Source organism: Pipistrellus kuhlii, unplaced genomic scaffold (assembly GCF_014108245.1).
Source record: "Pipistrellus kuhlii isolate mPipKuh1 unplaced genomic scaffold, mPipKuh1.p scaffold_m20_p_11, whole genome shotgun sequence".
NCBI classification, from domain to species: Eukaryota; Metazoa; Chordata; class Mammalia; order Chiroptera; family Vespertilionidae; genus Pipistrellus; species Pipistrellus kuhlii.
Window position 1 is genome coordinate 29,577,981 of NW_023425416.1, and position 19,750 is coordinate 29,597,730.

At 46.5% G+C, this 19,750-nt stretch overlaps 1 protein-coding gene across 3 annotated transcripts in view; it reads left to right on the plus strand.

Moving 5' to 3' along the window:
• Positions 1–356: 356 nt before the first annotated feature.
• The window catches only part of CPNE4 (copine 4), a 325,568-nt gene continuing 306,174 nt past the window's right edge, over positions 357–19,750 (plus strand). Inside the window, exon 1 of one of the 3 annotated variants that reach the window (XM_036431485.2) lies at positions 357–561. In XM_036431485.2, the coding sequence (XP_036287378.1) occupies positions 395–561 (167 nt within the window). In that variant the 5' untranslated portion in view covers positions 357–394. Of the gene's footprint in view, positions 562–3,443; positions 3,927–4,007; positions 4,172–19,750 lie in introns of those variants that run through there. The other 2 variants (XM_036431488.2, XM_045579294.1) reach the window with 2 other exon arrangements.

Here is a 19,750-nt window from a genome sequence, read left to right on the forward strand (position 1 = left end):
GGGAGAAATTCAAGGTTCTTACTTGATCCAAAGCCTCAAAAATAGATCCTGTTATTTACAGCAGTCCCCTTGACTAGTTGAGTGTGAACCATCCTACAGCCGAAAGAAAGAACGAAAGACAGACAGACAGACAGAGAGGAAGCAGACAAATTCCGTTTCCAAACAAAATGCTCATCCCGACTCATTCCGGGAAGGATCCAAGGTTTCTCACGCAGGGCACCGGCTCTGCCTGCTTCCCCGCTCCATCATCTGCTGCCCTTTAAACCATGGTATCCACTGCCTTGGGAAGAAGAACCCACGTTTCTTCCCTTGTGTTCCCTGGCTCCGTTCCAGCATCTCGCTTGTCACTCTGATGGGCGAGGTGCCTTTCATATTGGCATAGGACGGCGAGCGAATGCCTCCCCTTATGTTATTAAACAGAGCCCGGGCTGGTGAGTGTACCCAGAGCTGGCGCCTCCTCTTCGCCTTGGGAACACCGGCGGTGCCGCGGCTCCAGGGGATTTTGACCATGGCTGTGGAACCCAGCAGCTCCGCATCCATGAAGAGGAGAGTTGGAAGGAGGTGAGTGATGCAGACCAGGGGGTTTGGCTGTCTCCCTTGGGGAAGGGACTCTGGTGAGCCGCGTGCTGTGGGCTTAATAGCGGCGACCATAGTTCATTAGCTGACTGGATGTCTTTATTTGAGGAGAGGAGCTGCTGGCTTCGTGTGAGACGTGGGAGGCCGTTCTGCTTTCCGTGCCCTGCAAGGAGCCTCTTGGAGTTTACCTTCAATGTCATGCCTTGAGAGAAAAGAAAAGAAAAAAAAAATCCAAGTTTCTGGCATCAAGTTGCACGTGTGTTCTGCACACCGGCTGGCAGGCAGGCGGCTGTTTGTTTCTAATTAGGGAGCTGAAGGCTGCTGGCAGAGGGAAGCATGTTTGCCGCAGGTTGTGGCATTGTGTTTTGTGTGTGTGTGTCTGTGCTTTGAACATGGGGGACCGCACACGGTAGCCTTGGGTCCTTCCCTGCGGGCTCCCACTCTATTGCTTCCGTTCTCGGGTTCTTGTGTAGTGACTCTGAGTTGGTCCTTCAGAGCCTGCCTCAGTGAACGCTCTGGGTTCTCCCATTAACTGGTTGTGTTCCCTGGTGTGGCTATCCTGACAATGTAAATCCAGTTGTGTGTGTGTGTGTGTGTGTGTGTGTGTGTAGATATAATAAAACCTACTCAGGTAAGTAGTTGAGAAAAGTAATTGGGATGGTCAATAGAGTGCCTACCAGATTGTCTGGAAACTACAATACCTGCTCAGCACATCTTGGTTCTTTTTCCTCTTACCTATAAAATAAGAGGCTTGTGTTAAATGATCTCTAAGGTATTTTTAAAAATTTAACAGCCCAGCTGGTGTGGCTCAGTGGTTGAGCACTGACCCATGAACCAAGAGCTCATAGGATTGATTCCTGGTGATGGCAGATTGTCCGGGTTTGGGGCTGGATCCTGGGTAGGGGGCACGCAGGAGGCAGCCAATTGATATTTCTCATTGATTTTCCTATCTCTCTATCCCTTTCCCTTCCCCCCTCTAAAATCAATTTAAAAATAAAAATAAATTAAAAAATTTAATTAATTTAACAAAATGTTTGCTGGTTACCTGCTAGGTGGTACACACTGCATTAGGCATTGGGGTTATAATCATGAACAAGGCAACAAAAGAGACTAGGACCTGCATTCATGGGACTTAAATTTCAGAGGACACAGGCAACATGCAAGGAAACAATGACTTTCCTTTCTCTTCATCTTTCTTAATTCATTCCAGCTCAAACGTAAGTTAACCATTGAGGCTACTTCTCCATTAAGCCTAAAAGGAATATTTTCAGACTTAATATTTTTATATTTAGTGAACATATGCTGACTTTGCCAGCATCCGTCTCTACTTTCTCTGCAGGAAGACCCTGAATTTCCTTTGGGGACCCACCCTGTGTTTTACTCTCAGTGTGAATCAGGTGGGGCTACACGATGGCTTCCGACACCGTGGAAGGCCTGGTGCGTTAGTGCCGTGGTGGGCAAACTGCGGTTCACGAGCTACATGCGGCTCTTGGGCCTCTTGAGTGTGGCTCTTCCACAAAAAACCACGGCCTGGGCCAGTCTATTTTGAAGAAGTTTAAGTTGTAAAAATGTGGCTCTCAAAAGAAATGTCAATCCTTGTACTGTTGACATTTGGCTCTGATGACTAATGAGTTTGCTGACCTCCACATTAGTGTACTCCCGTATCCCAAGGCCACAATGATCAGCAAGCGCCTCAACCATAGGACCTGACCCAAGTGTTTCTAATCAAAGTGAATCAAAGGAGCTTCACTCTACAGACAAACTCCCTAAGCTCCTTTCTAGCGGCCGAGCTTAATGTTTTCCTACTTTAGAAGGTCTTGGGAGATGACTTGGGGGAAGAAAATGTCTTTTTTTTCCTGCAGGCTTTTTTTTTTCTTCTTCCTTTCAAAGATCTTCATTGCCACCATAGAACTATTGGTGGGGCGCCTGCCCCTCACCCTATTATTTCTCCTTCTGTGACTTTGAAATTGAGAGCTCTGTGGTTGGTGCAAGGCGTGTGACTGATAACTGCTTTCCGTGAGGGGAGACTGGTTAGATAGTGCCTGAAGAGGATAGAGTGAAGACCCTCTGGCCTCCCTGGATCCCTACCCTTATTAGATTGTGACATCCTCCATGCCATCCCAATGTCAGAGATTTTTCTGAACCCCATGGACTCTGAGGTCTGATTTGTGATTCTGACCATATTTACACGCTGAGTTGTCTAGTTTATCTTCTGTTGTAGAAACAACCAGACACAATATGCTCCCCCATTGCTCATCCGCCTGAATGTGACAGAGTAAGTTTGAAACAGGGAAGCTACACTTTCTAAAGTGCTTCATAACATGAGGCAGTGGCCCCCCTTCCACAAGACAGCGGCTTTATGTCTATTTTTAAACACAGGTACTCCCTCAGCGCTTTTTAAAAAAAATCTTATTTGCGAGATGGATGCATTTAAAAAGACCTGAGGGATGAACAAAAAGCCCGGTTGCCATTTCATTTTTTTTTCATGCATTTAACTTAAAAAAAATAATTATTGGGTTCCTATCATACAGGGAGGTGAGCGATCTCTTCATTTTGGGTGGGAGTTGACATGCATCCAAGGAGTTTCCTTGAATCTGTGCAAAAAAAAAAAAAAATCAATCCCATCCTCTCGCAGATATTTCCTTTTTGCTCCAAAGTGGCGATGAGGTCCACGCACTTGGAGTACTGAGAAGGCCCCGGGAGGGAGCAGGTGTGCGCCATGGAGCTGAGCAGGAATCCCGGACTGTGGGCGCGGCTGGACCAGCCCGGGGCGGGGCCGCGGACTCGCGCCCGGGGCAGCGCTCTCGCCGCCGGAACCCCCCAGGGGGCGCTCGCGCGGAGGTTTCCCAACTCGTATCTCGCGGGTTGCTGGGCGCATGGGTTTCGTCAGAAGGTGGAAATTGCACGGAGAAGCTGCCATCTCCCCGCCACCCGGCTCGCCTCCCCGACTCCCTCTCCTTCCTTCCTCCCTGGCTTCTCTCCGCTCCCTCCTCCACCCCCAGGACCCTCCACTTTACTCCGAGTTAACTGAGAACCAGGCTGCTCCCCCGTCCCCCCAACACTGTCTCCTCTCCCCAGCCCCCAATCACCAAGAATGGAGTCGGGGTTTCCGGAGAGACCAAACTCTCCTCCCAGCATCTTTGCCATCCGCTGTTTTTAAACCGGTTGGGAGGACGAGGGGGGAAGGGAAGCCCGACCCCCCATCCCCACCCTCCGGACACCACTCCACACCAACCACCTCCTCCTCTCCAAAAAGCCGGATTTTGCATTTTGCATTTTGCATCCTGGGGGCGGGACAGGCCATCCCCGGGCCGAATTCTCCTTCTACTCCTGGAGGTGGGCACACCCAGGTAAGCTACCGCCAACTCTGCATATTCCCCTGTCCCCCGGGCGCCGCGGCTGCAAAGTGTTGGTGAGGCTGCTGCGTACTGAGACCAACTTTTGAGGTTGCACCGGGTTGTGCTCGGGTTTGCCTGCTTCTCGCTGCTGCTGGGGTGGCGTTCGGAAATGGGCTGCAGGCATGGTCTTCCACGCGAGGGAACTTTGATGTGATTCCCCCGCCTCTCGCCTCTCTGCCAGCGCCCGGCTCGCCCAGGTAGGGTGGGGCGCGCGGAGGGGGACCCGGTGCGCCCGCAGAGTGGCCGGTCCTGGAAGTCCGGGGGAGGGGGTTTAGGGGGTGGGGGAAAAGGCGGTGCTGGTTCAGACCTGGGGGAGGAGGGGGGCAGAGTCCTGGCCGAAGTTGAGGCTCTTCCTCTGAGAAAGCGCAGGGGGATCGGAGAGGTTCCCAATGGCTTGGGTTCGGCTTTTCTGCCTGCTCCCCAACCCCTTTAGCAAAACCTCCCGATTCTCCGCGCCCGCCCGGGGCTACTGGGCTTTGAAGGAATCCATAGGCTTGCAGGTCCCTGGGTTCAGCCAAGTTCTCCAGCTCGCCTTCCTCGGTTAAGGGAGGAAGCCTGGGCGTAAGGGGACCGGGCCGGGACTGGAAGGGCCGCTGGAGCGCTGGCCACAGCCCACTGGAGAGATGTGGTATCGCAGACGCCCCTATTGTTAGGGGGGAAACCAGGGGCACAGTGAGGAGGTGGCCCAGCCAAGTCTAATGAGTGTTGATGACCGTCCAGTGGGGAGAAAGGGGAAGGCTGAGAGATGCTCTTAGGAAGATGCACCCATCCTTTCTCCCGAAGGAAGTGGGTGGGTGGGTGGGCTTTAAGGCCCTGGTTAGTTTTCACCTTATCCCCCTCCCCAAGACCCCCCCCCCCCCCCCCCACACACCCGGCCGCATCCCCTGTGGCCTGGCCAGGCTGGCTTCCAGTTCTAGAGCTGGCCAGGCTCCCGCAGAAATCGCAGGCTGCTGAGTTGAAGATCCCATCCCCGGAGCCTGTGAAGTGCGCGCCACGGGGGTTCCGGGGTGGAGGGAGGGAAGGAGGAGGCCAGGGCAGAGAGCCTGGGGAAACTTTGCAATAGAAATAACAGAGGCCCCTCCTGCCCCAGCTGACCCACGGAGGCCATAGGATGCCTGTGCCTTTGGGAGAGTCCCTGCGCTTTTACACCTGCGTCCAAAACTATGCAAAACCAACTCTTCCCCCTCTTGCTGCTTTGCCAGGAATTGTTAATGCATTGCTCTGGTGGTTCTTGGCTTGCTCTTTCCTCGGATTCTTAAACAGCATTTTTTTTTTTTTTTTTTTTTTTTTTTTTTAGCTGTCCAAGGTACTCCAAAACTCGTGTTCTCCTGAAACTATGATTAAACTCTGCTCTTATGGAAAAACTACTTTATCTTCAAATGAAATATTCTTTTCTTCCCATCCCTTCTTTCTACTGCCCTCTTAGCAATCCTTGTTCTCAAACAACACCCTCCCCTCTACACACACACAGACTTTCCTAGAGCCTAGGTGTTTTGAATCCAGGATGATATATTATAGTGTGTGTGTGTGTGTGTGTGTGTGTGTGTGTGTGTAAACTGCATAGCACATCTCCCAGGAGTCAGAGAGAAGCAACAACTTTCCTTATTTTTATGCTCTTTAAGTTTAGGAAGGTCCCTAAAAATTGGGTCTTAAGTTTCTTTTTAAGACCCAGCAGATAAGACAGAGCTCAGGATAGCCATGGCTTCGATTAGATAACGTCTGATGTTTTCCCTTCCCTCACTGAGCTGCTGCCTCTAGGTTAAATTCGTTTTCTTTGTCCATTTTTTAAAGAAAGACTGGCAAAGTCCTAGCAGATCAAAGGGTTGAGCTCAGAGTAGGTTAAAGGTGGTCACACCTGGGATAAAAATAGGATTGGCAGTTACAGTTAGAACACCTGTGTTAAAAGTGGGTCCTAATTCTACTCATTATCTCTGATGGGAAGATTTCTGAGAAAGTTTCACAGAATCAAACTCAAACCATATCAAAACTAGGCGATCTCCCCTGGTCATTGCATAAAAGAAAGTATCTGTTCATAGAAGGAGTGGATGTCAGATCCTGGGCAGTTTTGAATGGTTGAGTGAGAAGAGCTTGCTTATGGATGGAACCAAGGGTCTTGTCATATGTTATCATGAGAATGCTCTCGTTGTCCCAGACCTATGCCTCTCCTCTGAGTGGTCAACCTCCTTTCTATTCTTTCAGACACAATACTCCCATCCTACTTTAGCGGGAGCAGGCACAGATGGGGTCCACTATATTTCCCAGGATGGGACAACCCCTTTACTAGAGCTTCTAAATATTTCTTTGGAAATAGTGGCCTTGAGGTTTGTGAGTTGTTTTTCAGTTGTGCTTCTAAGACTACTGTTTATCTCCAGCGATCTGGTGGCAACGTAGCATTTTGCTTGACTCATCAGTTTGTCTTAAGGGGACCTGCTTTTCGAGATTTTAATTAGAGTGTCTTGCATTAAAGTGTTTCTTAATCTGCTTGTGGATTTTTTTTTTATCTAAAATAACCCCGTTTCAGTTAATAGGAAGCAAAGATGTTATCTGTTTCCAGAGATGTGTTATGTAGTATTCCAACAAACAGCAGCTTTGATTGTTTCTATCTTCAGACTGAGTCCACCATCATGATTGAACACATTAAAGGTATACTGACTATAAGAAATAATGATGGATAAAAAAAAATAGGTTAATGGTGGAATCTCTATTTTCATCTGCATTTGAATCTTTTGGAACATAACTGAATGTATTTATAAGGTTTGTGTTATGCCTTTCTGTCTTCATTTTATAAGTTCCCTGATGTGTAACACTCAGGACCATTATGGCCACCTTTAGTCACATAAAGAAAGGCTTTTCCATTTGGAGGTAAACATATTGGAGGTGAGCAGCTCATGTGCATAATCAACACTTTCACAGGGATCTGAATCCCAATCAGAAGATGAGAAGGATACTCTGATGCTTTCAACTTGACTGACTGGGAGAAAGTCTCTTCTTGAGCCGGGAAAGCCACTTTTTGAGACTTCGTACTTTTTAAATCAGAGACGTAGCCTGCAGATCAGTATGCATTTTGAAGGGGGAAAATAAAAAAGCCAAATTTGTTCTCTGTATTTGATCTTTCCATTTTTGTCTTGTTAATATATTTTTTAAACCACAAAGCCCCTTCGGATCCATTTATAACCCTAAGTCATATTTCCTTGGCAACCGTAGTCAGTGTATTAGACTCACAAAATATCAAGACGGAAAACTTAAAATGCATTTAAAAATGTCACATGGTTCAAGACCATCCTATGGTGCATTAGAACTGACCTTGTGGCACAGAATAATGGGGTTGCTTTCGACTCTGACTTTCTCCTGATTGAATGTAGATGATAAAGGACAGATTACAAGACCTTCATGCTTGTTAGGGTTGTCCTAAAAATTCTATAATGGTTTTTCTTTTGAGGGAAGCATGTTATGAAAATTAAGGGGATAGAGTACAAATGCATTTTTTTTTTTTTGATAAAGTGTTTATGTAAAGTTTGGCGGTAGGTCTAAAATCAAGCTCAATCAGCTGAAACCAGTTTGGCTCAGCAGTAGAGCATCGGTCTTCGGACTGAAAGGTCCCGGGTTCGATTCTGGTCAGGGGCATGTACGTTGGTTGCGGGCACATCCCCGGTAGGGGGTGTGCAAGAGGCAGCTAGTCAATGTTTCTCTCTCATCGACGTTTCTAGCTCTCTATCTCTCTCTCTTCCTCTCTGCAAAAAATCAATAAAATATATTAAAAAATAAAATAAAATAAAATCAAGCTCAATCAATGGGTCAGGCAAGATGTACTGCCTTTCCTATGGTACTTGAAATATTCAATATAAAGTAAGGCCTCCATTAGCATGTAATTCAACCAGTGGATATCTAATGAAGCTTGTGACTGCACAATACTTTCATTCTTTTCTCTGCTAGAAACCTCATGTATGTGGAGCTTTCTGTTTAGTCCAGGAACTACTAAATGTAGATGATGCATAGTATGTTTTCCTTCAGTCGGCAAATTCCAGGAAGACCTTTATTTGGCTGCTGTATTCTTGGGAAAGCCTCGTGTGAACCATAGCTCTCAGCTCAGTAAATACTGAAGACATGAAGGCAAGTCTTGAAGAGCTGAGAGTGACCAGGATGACAAATTTGGGAAGGCTTATTCCAGTCCTATGACTTCAGTACACTCAGTGGGGTAGTGGGGAGATCACCTAAGCTGGCCTGTGGTACATTCATCTCTATGTTATGAACAACTTCATCACTTTGAATCTGTGACTCTCAGAACTGGAAGAGATTCAACTTGAGCTGTTGAATCTGACAGATGTGGAAACCGAACCTCAGAGAGATGACTTGCTCAAGATCAGGGGACTCATTCAACAACCCTGTTGATTAGTCAATCCTCTTATAGAGAGACTCAAGTTCCCTGGAGATAATTACCGTGGTGGTGCCAATCTCTGGCGCCAAATGTTTACTGAGTTGGGGATGGTTTGAGGTGGGTGGGACTCCCACATCCATGGGAGGGTTTGATAGGAGCAGGCTTGGGACTTATTACATTGCTGTCTCTAGGAGCCAGTGTAATCCTTACCCAATAGAGATGATTACATTTATACAAAGTCATTGTCTGCAGCCTTCCCTGTTACTGTGCATGTTTTGTGAAGAATTGCTCATGCAGTCTTAGCTTCCTATTTTAAATGTCACAACCGAGTCAATAATGTAAACAGAGATGTTATGAGTGCTTACAGTTCCGGGAGCCCACAGGGGAATCCTTTATTCTGTTTTAAATGAAAGGTGCCTGCAGAAAGAACACACTTTCTAAAATGTTGGCTTTTCTATCTCTGGTGCGGAACACAATATTTTTTAACTTGGTATCTCCTATTTAGAAAACTAGAGACAGTTCTCCTTGGAAACATCAGGGGGAAATTACAGTATTTCAGGTTAATTCTAGAAACCTTCTGAGGGTTAAGGTATATTGACTAAAAGGCCTTCCTTATCCAAGAGATTGCAGACATCTGTAGGGCAGTTCATGTCTTCTCTTTGAGAGCAAGGAGGAGCACAATCAGGCCCACAGGAGTCCAAGGCCAGGGCAGCCCCTAAGGGGCTATTGAGACAAGAGGGAAGGGTGGAAGAGAGTTGGCATTAGAGAGGATGGTCGCTAGAGGGCGCCAGAGCACCGGCGGAGCCCACCTCCCCGGACCAAGAGAGGGACTTGAAGGTTCAGAGATGGGTTTTGACAGAACCCCAAAGAGGTGCTCAGGTGTGAAGCATGGGTTTTTTCCTCACCTCTCACTCTCCAGCCCAAATTACCGCGCTGCAGAGAAGGGACACAGGTTTTGCCCTCAGCACCAGGTGGGCGGTTCCAGTGCCTGGTTGGGTTGCCTAGTGGCTGGGCAGTTGGACTGTTCTCAGGATTCTGCCTGAGCAGTCTGGAGTCTGGCTGCTCTTGGTTTCTCCAGAGGCAGAACTCCCTGGTTTGAATCTTGGGTTTGTAGTTTCTAAGCTGCAGGTCTTGAGTGAATCACTTCCCCTGCAGGGTGTTAGCATCTGGCAAATGGGACTAATAATGGTTGTCAACATGAAGTGTTTAAAAGGGTCCAGTATTTTTTTTTTTTTTAATATTTAGAAAAAGAGAGAGGAGAGACATAGAAACATCAATGGTGAAATTGAATCATTGATTGGCTGCTTCCTGCATGGGAGAGATGAAGCCTGAAACCTGGGCATGTGCCCTGACCGAGAATCAAGCCGTGACCTCCTGGTTCATAGGTTGATGCTTAACCACTGAGCAACACAGGCCAAGCTAGTGTCCGGTATTTTGGTGGGCAGGCAAATACTAGTTCCCGTGCCGTTTCTCTTGAGAGTCTCCCAGAACTTCTTTCTTTCCTTTCCCCCTGAGCCTCTTTCTTCTGTCTCCACATCTATAGAAAGGCCTCCTTTGTTGAATAATAATTGATCACAGCCTTACTGCCAAACACTGTGCCAGGCACTGGGATAAATGTGGAGTTTATCTCTTTTGAAGTTGCAGGCCTGAGGGGCAGACAGGTGTGTGGGAAGAAATGTTAAAACCCGCAGTGGTAAGTGTGAGGAGAGAGATGAACGGACGATGTGGGTAAGACATACCAGAGTCACTTGCTTTGTGTCAAAGAGCCTGGAAAATGGTCCCTCAAGTCCTTCACATTCAGGTGTTTTCTTCCTCTCCTTGTATTTCAGGGAACAGGGTCTGCGGAGAAGAAGGGGGAGGGGAGTCTCGCTCCGCATACACTTTGGTTCTTATTTATATTTAATGGTGCTAATCGAGGTTCTTAAATCCACTCAGCCTGTACCACTGCCCTGTATGTACTAATTTCATCAATATCAAAAGATAAAATGCCCGTGCAATTGACTTACTCCGTTTAAACAGGAACATGGTTTTTAAAGGAAACGTGACTGAAATGTAACAACAGCAAGATCCTTACTGCTAAGTGGTGGGTCTGGGACAATCTAAATAAGGATCCCCTTTTTAAGCTATTGAAAGATGGATGAGCAAAATACAAGCGTGAACAAAAGATAGGAAATAATGACAGTACAATGGTGGGAAGGAATGCTTTATCATCATCATTGAAGCGACAGGAAAGCTTTTAGTTTATTAGTCGGCACTAGGGACACGTGGCTTCCTGATTTGAAGTCAGCGACAAAATGCATCAGTCGGGGACATTGGTGCTTGAGATTGTGTTGATGTGAACCCCAGATGGGCACCCTGGGACAGGCGTGCTGATTCTGTCTGGCCAGGTAGATGGCAAAGCTCATGAGGAGCCCAGTTGGATCCATAAATCCTGTGACTTGATTGAGTGTGAATCATGTTGGAGGAAAGGCCTGATTAGAGGGAAAGCGTGGAAATCATTGGTTTTGGGGTCAGCTCATGGCCTGAATGAATTTTAAAGGGACAGGACAATAAGTGTTCCCGATGGAATCAGAGACTCTGAGTGCTGGACAGTGGCACCCAATTAGGCACACCCTTTCCCAGTTACCAGGTGAGGCAGTCAGCGAGGTGGAATCACCACTGGTGCTGGTTGGGGGTCCTTGGGCCCTTCATGTGAAAAGGACTCTTCCTGTTTTGTTTGCGACTGAACCCAAACAGGGCTAGGCATCTAGTGGGTGCCCAAGCAATCTTGGTTGACTTCATGATCAATGCTATTTCTTTCTTCCTTACTCTTTTTCATGAAAGTGCCAAGAAACCCCTAGGTGATAAAGCATTTTGCTAAAGACAGGTATTTGTCAAGTTTTGTTATGATTATGGTGTAAGCTTAGAAGGTAACCAGCCTTGGTTCAAATCCTGGTTCTGCCACTCAGTAGCCATTTGGCTTTGGGAAAATTACTTTGTAACAATGGGGGTAAAGCTATATACAGTAACAAAGGACCAGCAACATAGATGTGCACTAAGCATTAGTTTTTCTTACCCCCTCACTCCTGCTTTCTGTCCTCAGAGAATATTTAAGGGGGGTGGGGGAGTATAATAAAACTTTAAAAAAGTGATTTTAATTTATTTCAGATAATACATATTTATCTTGCAGAAGAAATAAAATGATTGCACTACGTAAACCTAAACACTATACAATCACTACAAATACATATTCTGTGGATCTGATATTATTAGTCCCATTTTATAATTGACTGGAGGCCCAGTGCACAAAATTCATGCACGGGAGGGGGGCTTTCTTCAGCTTGGCCTGCGCCCTCTTGAAGACCAGGACCCCTCTCTCCTTACTGCCCACCTGCTTGTTGCTCCTTACCACTCCACTTGCTGCTCCTTAGCACTGCCACCACCGCTATGCTTGCCAGCCACAAACCCGGCTTTTGGCTGAGTGGCGCATCCCCTGTGGGAATGCATTGACCACCAGGGGGCAGCTCCTGCATTGAGTGTCTGCCCCCTGGTGGTCAGTGAACATCATAGCGACTGGTCGTTCTGGTCATTCCGCCATAATGGTCACTTAGGCTTTTATTATATAGATGGGGTCAATGCCAAAGCACTAGCAATGGCGGGAGGAAGAGGAGGGCTCAAATCTAGAGTATCCCAACTCAAATTCTAAGACCAGGGTGTTCTTTTTCAAATCCGTGGTTCATGTGATCTGTTTCTGATCCATTCTCTATGTCGACTTCTTTTTTTAAATTTTATTTTATTTTATTGATTTTTCACAGAGATGAAGAGAGAGGGATAGAAAGTTAGAAACATTGATGAGAGAGAATCATCGATCAGCTGCCTCTTGCACACCCCCTACTGCGGATGTGCCCGCAACCAAGGTACATGCCCTTGCCCGGAATCGAACCCGGGACCTTTCAGTCCGCAGGCCGATGCTCTATCCACTGAGCCAAACCGGTCCTGGCTATGTCGGCTTCTTTCAAGAAGGCTCAGATCCTCCCTCTTTCACCTGCCCTCAAGGTCTGGCTGTGCTACCACCCTGCCTTCTAACATCTGTAGGCATGGGTGTGCCCTCTCCCAGGGATAATATAAGTTTTTCCGGGTACTTCCTGCTAGTACCGTCTGGTCCAGAGAGCTCTGCTTCTGTTACCCTGTTTGCCCATTCCCTTAGCAGATGGCCTGTTTGTGGGTGGCTACCATCTACATTTAACTTCCTTAAAATCAACTCTACATCTTCTCTCATGTATTAGAAGTACCCATGTTTTGACTGTGTGCTCTATATTCTATAATCTAAGTTAATGTGTGAGGTTGTACGAATATATTACTGCACAACATTGTGTGTGTAATACAATATAATATTGTACTTGAAAAATTGATGGGGTTCTTTTCAAGGGTTATTATGGGAGGTTTAGTTTATGCATTAACTTTGAATCATAGCTCCTATCTAAAAAGTGCTTCATTATATTTGCAAGACTATTCTCTGGGTTGAAAATACACAGGTAGACTTACTCGTGAAGGGCACACATTTTGAGTCAGGCATTCCTGGGTTTGAATCCCACCTCTGCTTAATCTCTTGAATCTCCATTTCAACAGATGTGAAATGAGACTAATGATAGTGCCTGTGCCTTAGGACAGCCGTGAGCCTCGAAATGTGCAGTGTGCATCTATAGCATCCCAAGTGCCCATCTTCTTGCGGGCATATGGAAATTATTCAAACTACAGCTGTTATTGGCTGGCGGCATCCCTCAAAGGTTAGAACTCATGAGTAATTTCCCTATTGGCAGTGATTTGCTGTGTTGCAAGGAAGTTGTGAAAACTATTAATAGAAATCAGCAATCAATAGTTGATTTCTATAGCTACAGACACAACCACTTACCTTCCTTCTCTCTCCTCATCCACTTCTCTTCCCTCCCACCAATTTTATTCCTAGACATAAAGATGACTCGAGGGTTATGCTGTGGCTTCTCTGAGATTTAACGTCCTCTGTTCCTGCTGGTGCCAGCTTTACTTCCAATGCAAAGTATGCTCAGCACTGACCCCCAGACGCATAACCAGAATATAGAACCAGTCACTCCACCCTGCAAGGCCCACAACAGACGTTGGTTGTGTTTGACTTTCTATATCTCCCACTTTTGTCCTAAAAAGATCCTAGGCACCCAGCAACAGAGCATATACGGTGCACTGGCTGCTATCAAAGTCCAATGTGCTACTATCATAAAATTATCTCTTTTTCTTTTCTCTTCAGGGAGATTCCATGCATATCTTAAAGCCAGGGTTCTCACCCTTGGGCACAAATTAAAATCTCCTGAGGGCTTGTTACAACACAGACTGGTGGGCCCACCTCCAGAGTTTCTGATCCAGTGGGGCTAGTGTGAGAGCCCGATCACTGGTATTTGTGATAATTTCTCAGGTGATGTTAATGCTGTCAGTTTGGGGACCTTAAGCATTCACTGTCTGTAGGTAAACTGCCTTTTCTCTCCTGTGTGGTGCGACTGAGAACAGCGTTAGTGGTGAGGGAAGGAATCTGACATTTACTGAGCACTTATGACATTTGCCATGCGCCAGGTGCTTCACTGAGCACTTTACCCATATTGTCCTGTTTAATCTTCACAGCCATCCTGCCAATCAGCTTAAAAAATTATTTATTGAGACCCTGTTATGTATGAAGCAATGGGCTGTGCTAGGCTCTGGGGAGATGGAATGAAGAGAATGAACACTACAGGCCCAATCCTGACCCCCTAGACATTCTATTTCAGCAGGGAAGCATGCTTGCAAAGAATAGTCTGCTACAAAGAAAATGGAAGACCAGACAGGCTAAGTAACTTGGCTAAGGTTACACAGCTAGTGGGCGGCAGAGAAGACAGAACAAACTTAAAAACTATTTTACTTCCAGTAAACCAGAGGTTCTCCGACTCTTGGGTCTTAGGGCCCCTTTATACTGTCCACAGTTATGGAAAACCCACCAAGAGTTTTTGTTTATTTGGGTTCAGATACTGTTTCTGCCTCTCAGTAGCTGTTTGGCTTTGGGAAAATTACTAAACCTCTCATACTGAGCCTTATTCCATCATTTGTAACAATGGGGATAAAGCTATACATAGTAGCAAAGGACCAGCTGGGGACTAAGCATTAGTTTTTCTTACCCCCTCACTCCTGCTCTCTGTCCTCAGAGAAGATTTAAGTGTGTGTGTGGGGGGGTAATAAAATTTTAAAGAAGGGATTTTATTTGGATTAAATCTGTCAACATTTATTGTCTTAGAAATGACAACCAAGTGGTTTAGCTCTTTCATTCTCAGATTCTGAACCCTAATTTGTTTTAGTGACTTTGGTCACCATGAAAAGATGAGAAACTTCTCATCTCTTCCCAGCCATTGTTTTTAAACACAAGAGTCTCTCTTAAGCTTTAGCTTATATTTCTAGTGACGGTGATTTCTCTATAGAAAGTCTATCCTGCTCTGGAATTTCCTTTTTGTATGTATGTGTTTATGTATGGTATGTATGTATGTCTATGCGTGTGTGTGTGTGTGTGTGTGTGTGTATATATGTATATGTATATGTATATCTGCACCTACATCTATACCTATACTTATACCTATATCTATCTATATCTATATCTATATCTATATCTATATCTATATCTATATCTATATCTATCTATATCTATATCTATATTTGTCTGTGGTAAGGAAAAGCAACAATTAAATTGCCAATCACAGAACCAGCTAAGATAATAGTGGCTTTGCTGTTCATTGAAGGACCTCTATCCCAGTGGAGGGCATTGAAAAAGATAGGATTTATAAAAGTCTGTGACGTGTGTTACCATCACAAGGGAAGCCTGAGCATGCTGAGAGATGCCTCCTGCTGCCTCATATGGGAGGAAAAGTAGATGCACAATTGGGCTCGAGGGCCTGCAGATTTGATGTAACGTTGGCAACCGAATCGGGTTTAATCGCGGGCTAACGACCGGAATACTGCCCTTTCCCATCATTTTTACTACTCATTATCTAATGGGAAGGAGAAGTCCTAGCAGACATTTTCCTTTGGTGTGTAATGGTCCGTGGTTGTTCCGACACTGACGCGCTCTCTCTGGCTGACTTGGGATGTTTTATGGCGTCGTTAGGTTTTACCGAGTACAATCAACAGAATCGGAGCTGACATAACAGTGTGGCTCTCAACTGATGATCAATGAATTCAAAATTGCCTTTTGTTTTTTATGGAACCCAGAGAACTAAGGGTATAGTGCAGCAAGCTTAGTGCGGCTATTTATTTAGATGAGAAGTTAGGAAGAGGATCTGCCCATCATCCGATTATTTGTTTATTTTTTTGACACCAAACATCTGGGTCACTGGTTCATGGAGAAACATTGAAAATGTTTGTCCAGATGTTTGGTGCCACTAGCAAAATAAGCCAACCCAAACCAAGTGATGCTAGATGATCACTTGTCATCTTCCTTAAACGCTGAAATTGGACACGAAGCGTCTCTGTTGGTAGACCTGAGGCAGAAGGCATTCCTGCACACAGCATCTCTCTGGGTAGAGCAAACATTTTGCCAGGGCATTGTAACTTTTTGGAAGAAATACCTTTCTGGGAAGAAGCACTTTCAGGAGGGTCTAAGACCGTGGTTGGCAAACTGCAGCTCGCGAGCCACATGTGGCTATTTGGCCTCTTGAGTGTGGCTCTTCCACAAAATACCACGGCCTGGGCGAGTCTATTTTGAAGAAGTGGCATTTGAAGAAGTTTAAGTTTAAAAAATTTGGCTCTCAAAAGAAATGTCAATCATTGTACTGTTGGTAATTTGGCTCTGTTGACTAATGAGTTTGCCGACCACGGCTCTAAGGCATAAGTGACTGTTGAATCACTGTTTCACCTTCACATCCCACGGATGTCTGAGATACATCTCCTGAGGCCATCGCCTGGAAGCCCTCTGAGCTATTCCTAAGTTGTGAGCTTTTGCCCAGAATTCTCAAATTCTGACTTGATGGGTTCATGTGAGCAGCACACACTCACTCTACGTGGTGAACCCTGTTGGTTTTGCAGGTTGCAAGGGCCGCTTCGGATAACCCCTTTCTCTAAAGCTGCACAAACAGAGGGGGCCACCTATTTCTTACCTGCCCACCTGCTCAGGTAATGGCTCACAGAAGATCAGACCTGCCTACTGACCGACCTTTCACTTCTGCCCTGCATTGTCTTGCCAACCAAGCTAAGCAGCCTCGCTGAGAATTGCCTCCAGCGGGGATGGATGAGTTATTTTCTATGCGGATGGCATGGTGATGAAATCTACCTATTGTCATGGGAGAAGCTGGGGAGAAGACCTAACATTCCATTAGGGAGGCTCAGTGCTTGGTTGCTTAGGTGGAAACTTTTGTCTTTGCTTGGATGGTCAGAAACAGTCCTATTTCTGATTCCCATTCCTTCCCTATATTGTCCGAGGAATTATAATAGTTGGTTATAAGGTTCACTCCCTTAGTTCCTTATTCTGTTATTTTTCATTGAATCTAAGGGAGTTTTGAGGTGAAATAAGACTCGATTAAGGCAAACTTGAGACCTGTAGCCCAAAGAGGCCAGTGTCAAATGAGATCCCTCTAGGGCAGAGGTCAGCAAAATACAGCACCTGGGTCAAATCTAGCATGCAGACTTTATTTTTTTGGTAAATAAAGTTTTATTGGAACATAGTCACACTTCTTACTGCCTATTGCTGCTTTCACTCTACAATGGCAGAGTTCAGTAGTTGCAGCAGAGACTGTGTGGCCCATGAAGTCTGTTTTCCTTGCTTTTTCTAGAAACAGTTTGCTAACACCTGCACTTGGGGCATATCTCTATTTGGCCTTCTTCAGGTGGGAAATGTACATAAACTTCAGAAAATCCAAGGGAATATTATTCTGAAATAGGGACTATGAACTGAATATCTAACTGAAAAAAAATTAAAAATAGTTTTATTGATTTTTAGAGGAGGGAGGGAGGGAGGGAGGGAGGGAAGGAGGGAGAGAGGGAGAGAGAGAGAGAGAGAGAGAGAGAGAGAGAGAGAGAGAGAGAGAAACAGAAACATTGATGTGATTGATGTGAAGGGGAGACATTGATAGGCTGCCTCCCCCACTTCCCCCAATGGAAGTGCAGGATGGAGCCCACAACCCAGGCAGGTGCCTTGCCCGGGAATAGAACTAGCAACCTTTCAGATAATGCCCAACCAACTGAGCCACACTGGCCAGGGCTCACTGATAAAATTTTGTTGCTATGCATTGTGAGGATTTTGTATACAGTAGGAGCTTGTAGGATGAATGATTATGCATATCAAGATACATGACTTACGGTCTAGTTTTATTTCCCCAGTTATAAAATCAAAGTGTTTGATTTGATCTCTAAGGACCCTTCTTGTACGGCTATTCTACATACTGTTAGAGAGAGAGGAGGTAAAGCAGTCTTGGTGCCTTGCACCCTAGTCTGCCAAAGTGACAGCCACGGCCTTGAGAGTCGCCACCTGTCATATTCACTTAGCATCAGCTGGAATTATTAGGAAGGGTCAACAAGCATGACTACCTGCTCACAGTGATATTCGGTGTCTCACATGGAGAGAAACAAAGGGATTTGGGTTGAGAGCATCAACATTTTGCTTAATGCTTGTTCTGAGCTGCTTTATGAAGATTGGCTTGAAGAATGGATTTGTGTTCAGCAGCTCTCAGCATCATCTTGGTCACATGCCAGATGTGCCTAAGGTCCCTTCACTCAATACCAAAATCATACACTTAGTTTCCAAAATTATTCTTCAGGGAGGAGACACCTCCAGATTGATTACTTGGTGGGGATGGAAGGAGGAGAGGGGATGGCAGTGTGCTGGCTCTTAGTGTCCCCTACCCCCCTATCTCCCCTGGGGAGAAATAGGACACGTGCCAGCCCGGGAGAAAGGCTCTGGCTCTGTGGTATGATTTGGGTAGCTGACTCCTGATTCAGAGCATATGCCATGTCCCCCTTTAGTAACGGGAATTCCCACGGTCCTCTTTGCCGGGGGGGGGGGCGGGGGGAAGAAAAGCCGGGGTTTCCATCTGCTCAGTTCCACAGACCTGACCGCGGGGCCATCATTGATTAATCCATTCCTTTGGGAGGGTGACACGCTGCCTCTGCTGAGAGGTGAGCCGAGCCTCAGCCCGAGGATCCTCGTCCCAGGCTGCTCCCGGGATTTCCTTCCAGGCACTCCAGCCTCCGGAGCACTGGGCTTTGGCCGCCAAGCCCTGTCTGCCTCCCATCCTGGTAAGTGACTTACTCACCCAGGCAGGCCAGGCAGCTGAGAGCAGACGGACCCTGGGCAGCCCCGGGCTGAGGATGGGGGAAGCCCACGCAGAAGCTTTTGCCTCCGACCTCCCCGCCCCCCGCCCCCCGCAGAACCCAGACCACTTTCTCCCTTTTGGGGAAGAGAAGGGTAGGAGGCACAGGACAGGACCGTCACGGGCAAGGTAGAGTTAGGGCCACGTATGTTAGTGCATCTGCTCCCTTTAAGCTCCACGGGCGGGGCGGGAGGTGTGTTGCATGGACAGACTGCCCAGTCCCGCTGGGGAGCAGGATCTATTCCTCTCTAGGCTTTTCGTTTTGAGCTCCTAATACTCCGAACTTCTGAAAGCCATTAGCCTCAGGGCGAGAGGCAGAGAGATTGCTTTTTGATCTGCTGAAGTTGCAGTTCCGTTAAGTGGCATCCCTGTGTCAGTTTGGAGCATTAAGGCAAATTTTCCCGAGTCCCGAGTTTCGTACTGGTTGCCTCTATTGCTCTGTGTTTTCAAGTAACTGGGCAAATCATACGTACGTCACGGTAAGCCTTCCTTACCCCTTTCCGTGTGTATCTCAGAGGTAATACATTATAGTCCGTGTGCCCCAATATAATGCATGTTTACAATCATGCACCAAATTTGTCTTTTAGCGCATTGTGCTACAGACTGGTGCAATACGGTGCCCATGCCTCTGAATCAGATTTATGTACATCCTCCATCTAAAACAACAGCTCCCCGAGTCTTTCGGCTATTCCCAATCCAGGGCTCAGACGAATTTTAAGTGCAACCGAGGCAGAGTCTTAGAGGAGAAGTTCCTTTTAGTAAAAGTCGGCCCGGTTTCTGCAGCTTGGAAGGGAAGATGCTAACCGTCGGCCTCCCTGGGTTGGCCATCCTGTACAACTTTCTCCCTCCTTCCTGCCCGTCCTGATGGCAAAAGCTGGTCCTGGCACGGAGACCCTCAGAGCTGCTCCCGTGTTCTCGGTACACAGCTCCCGAGAGACATGCCGAAGGGGAGGTGATAAAGGACACTCTTTTCGAGATAAAACGTGATTCATAAAGGTGGCAGCCGTGCCATATGGGAGCCTTGATTAACAGCGGCAGAGTTTGCTAACAGTTTTTTAAAAAATAAAGCGATA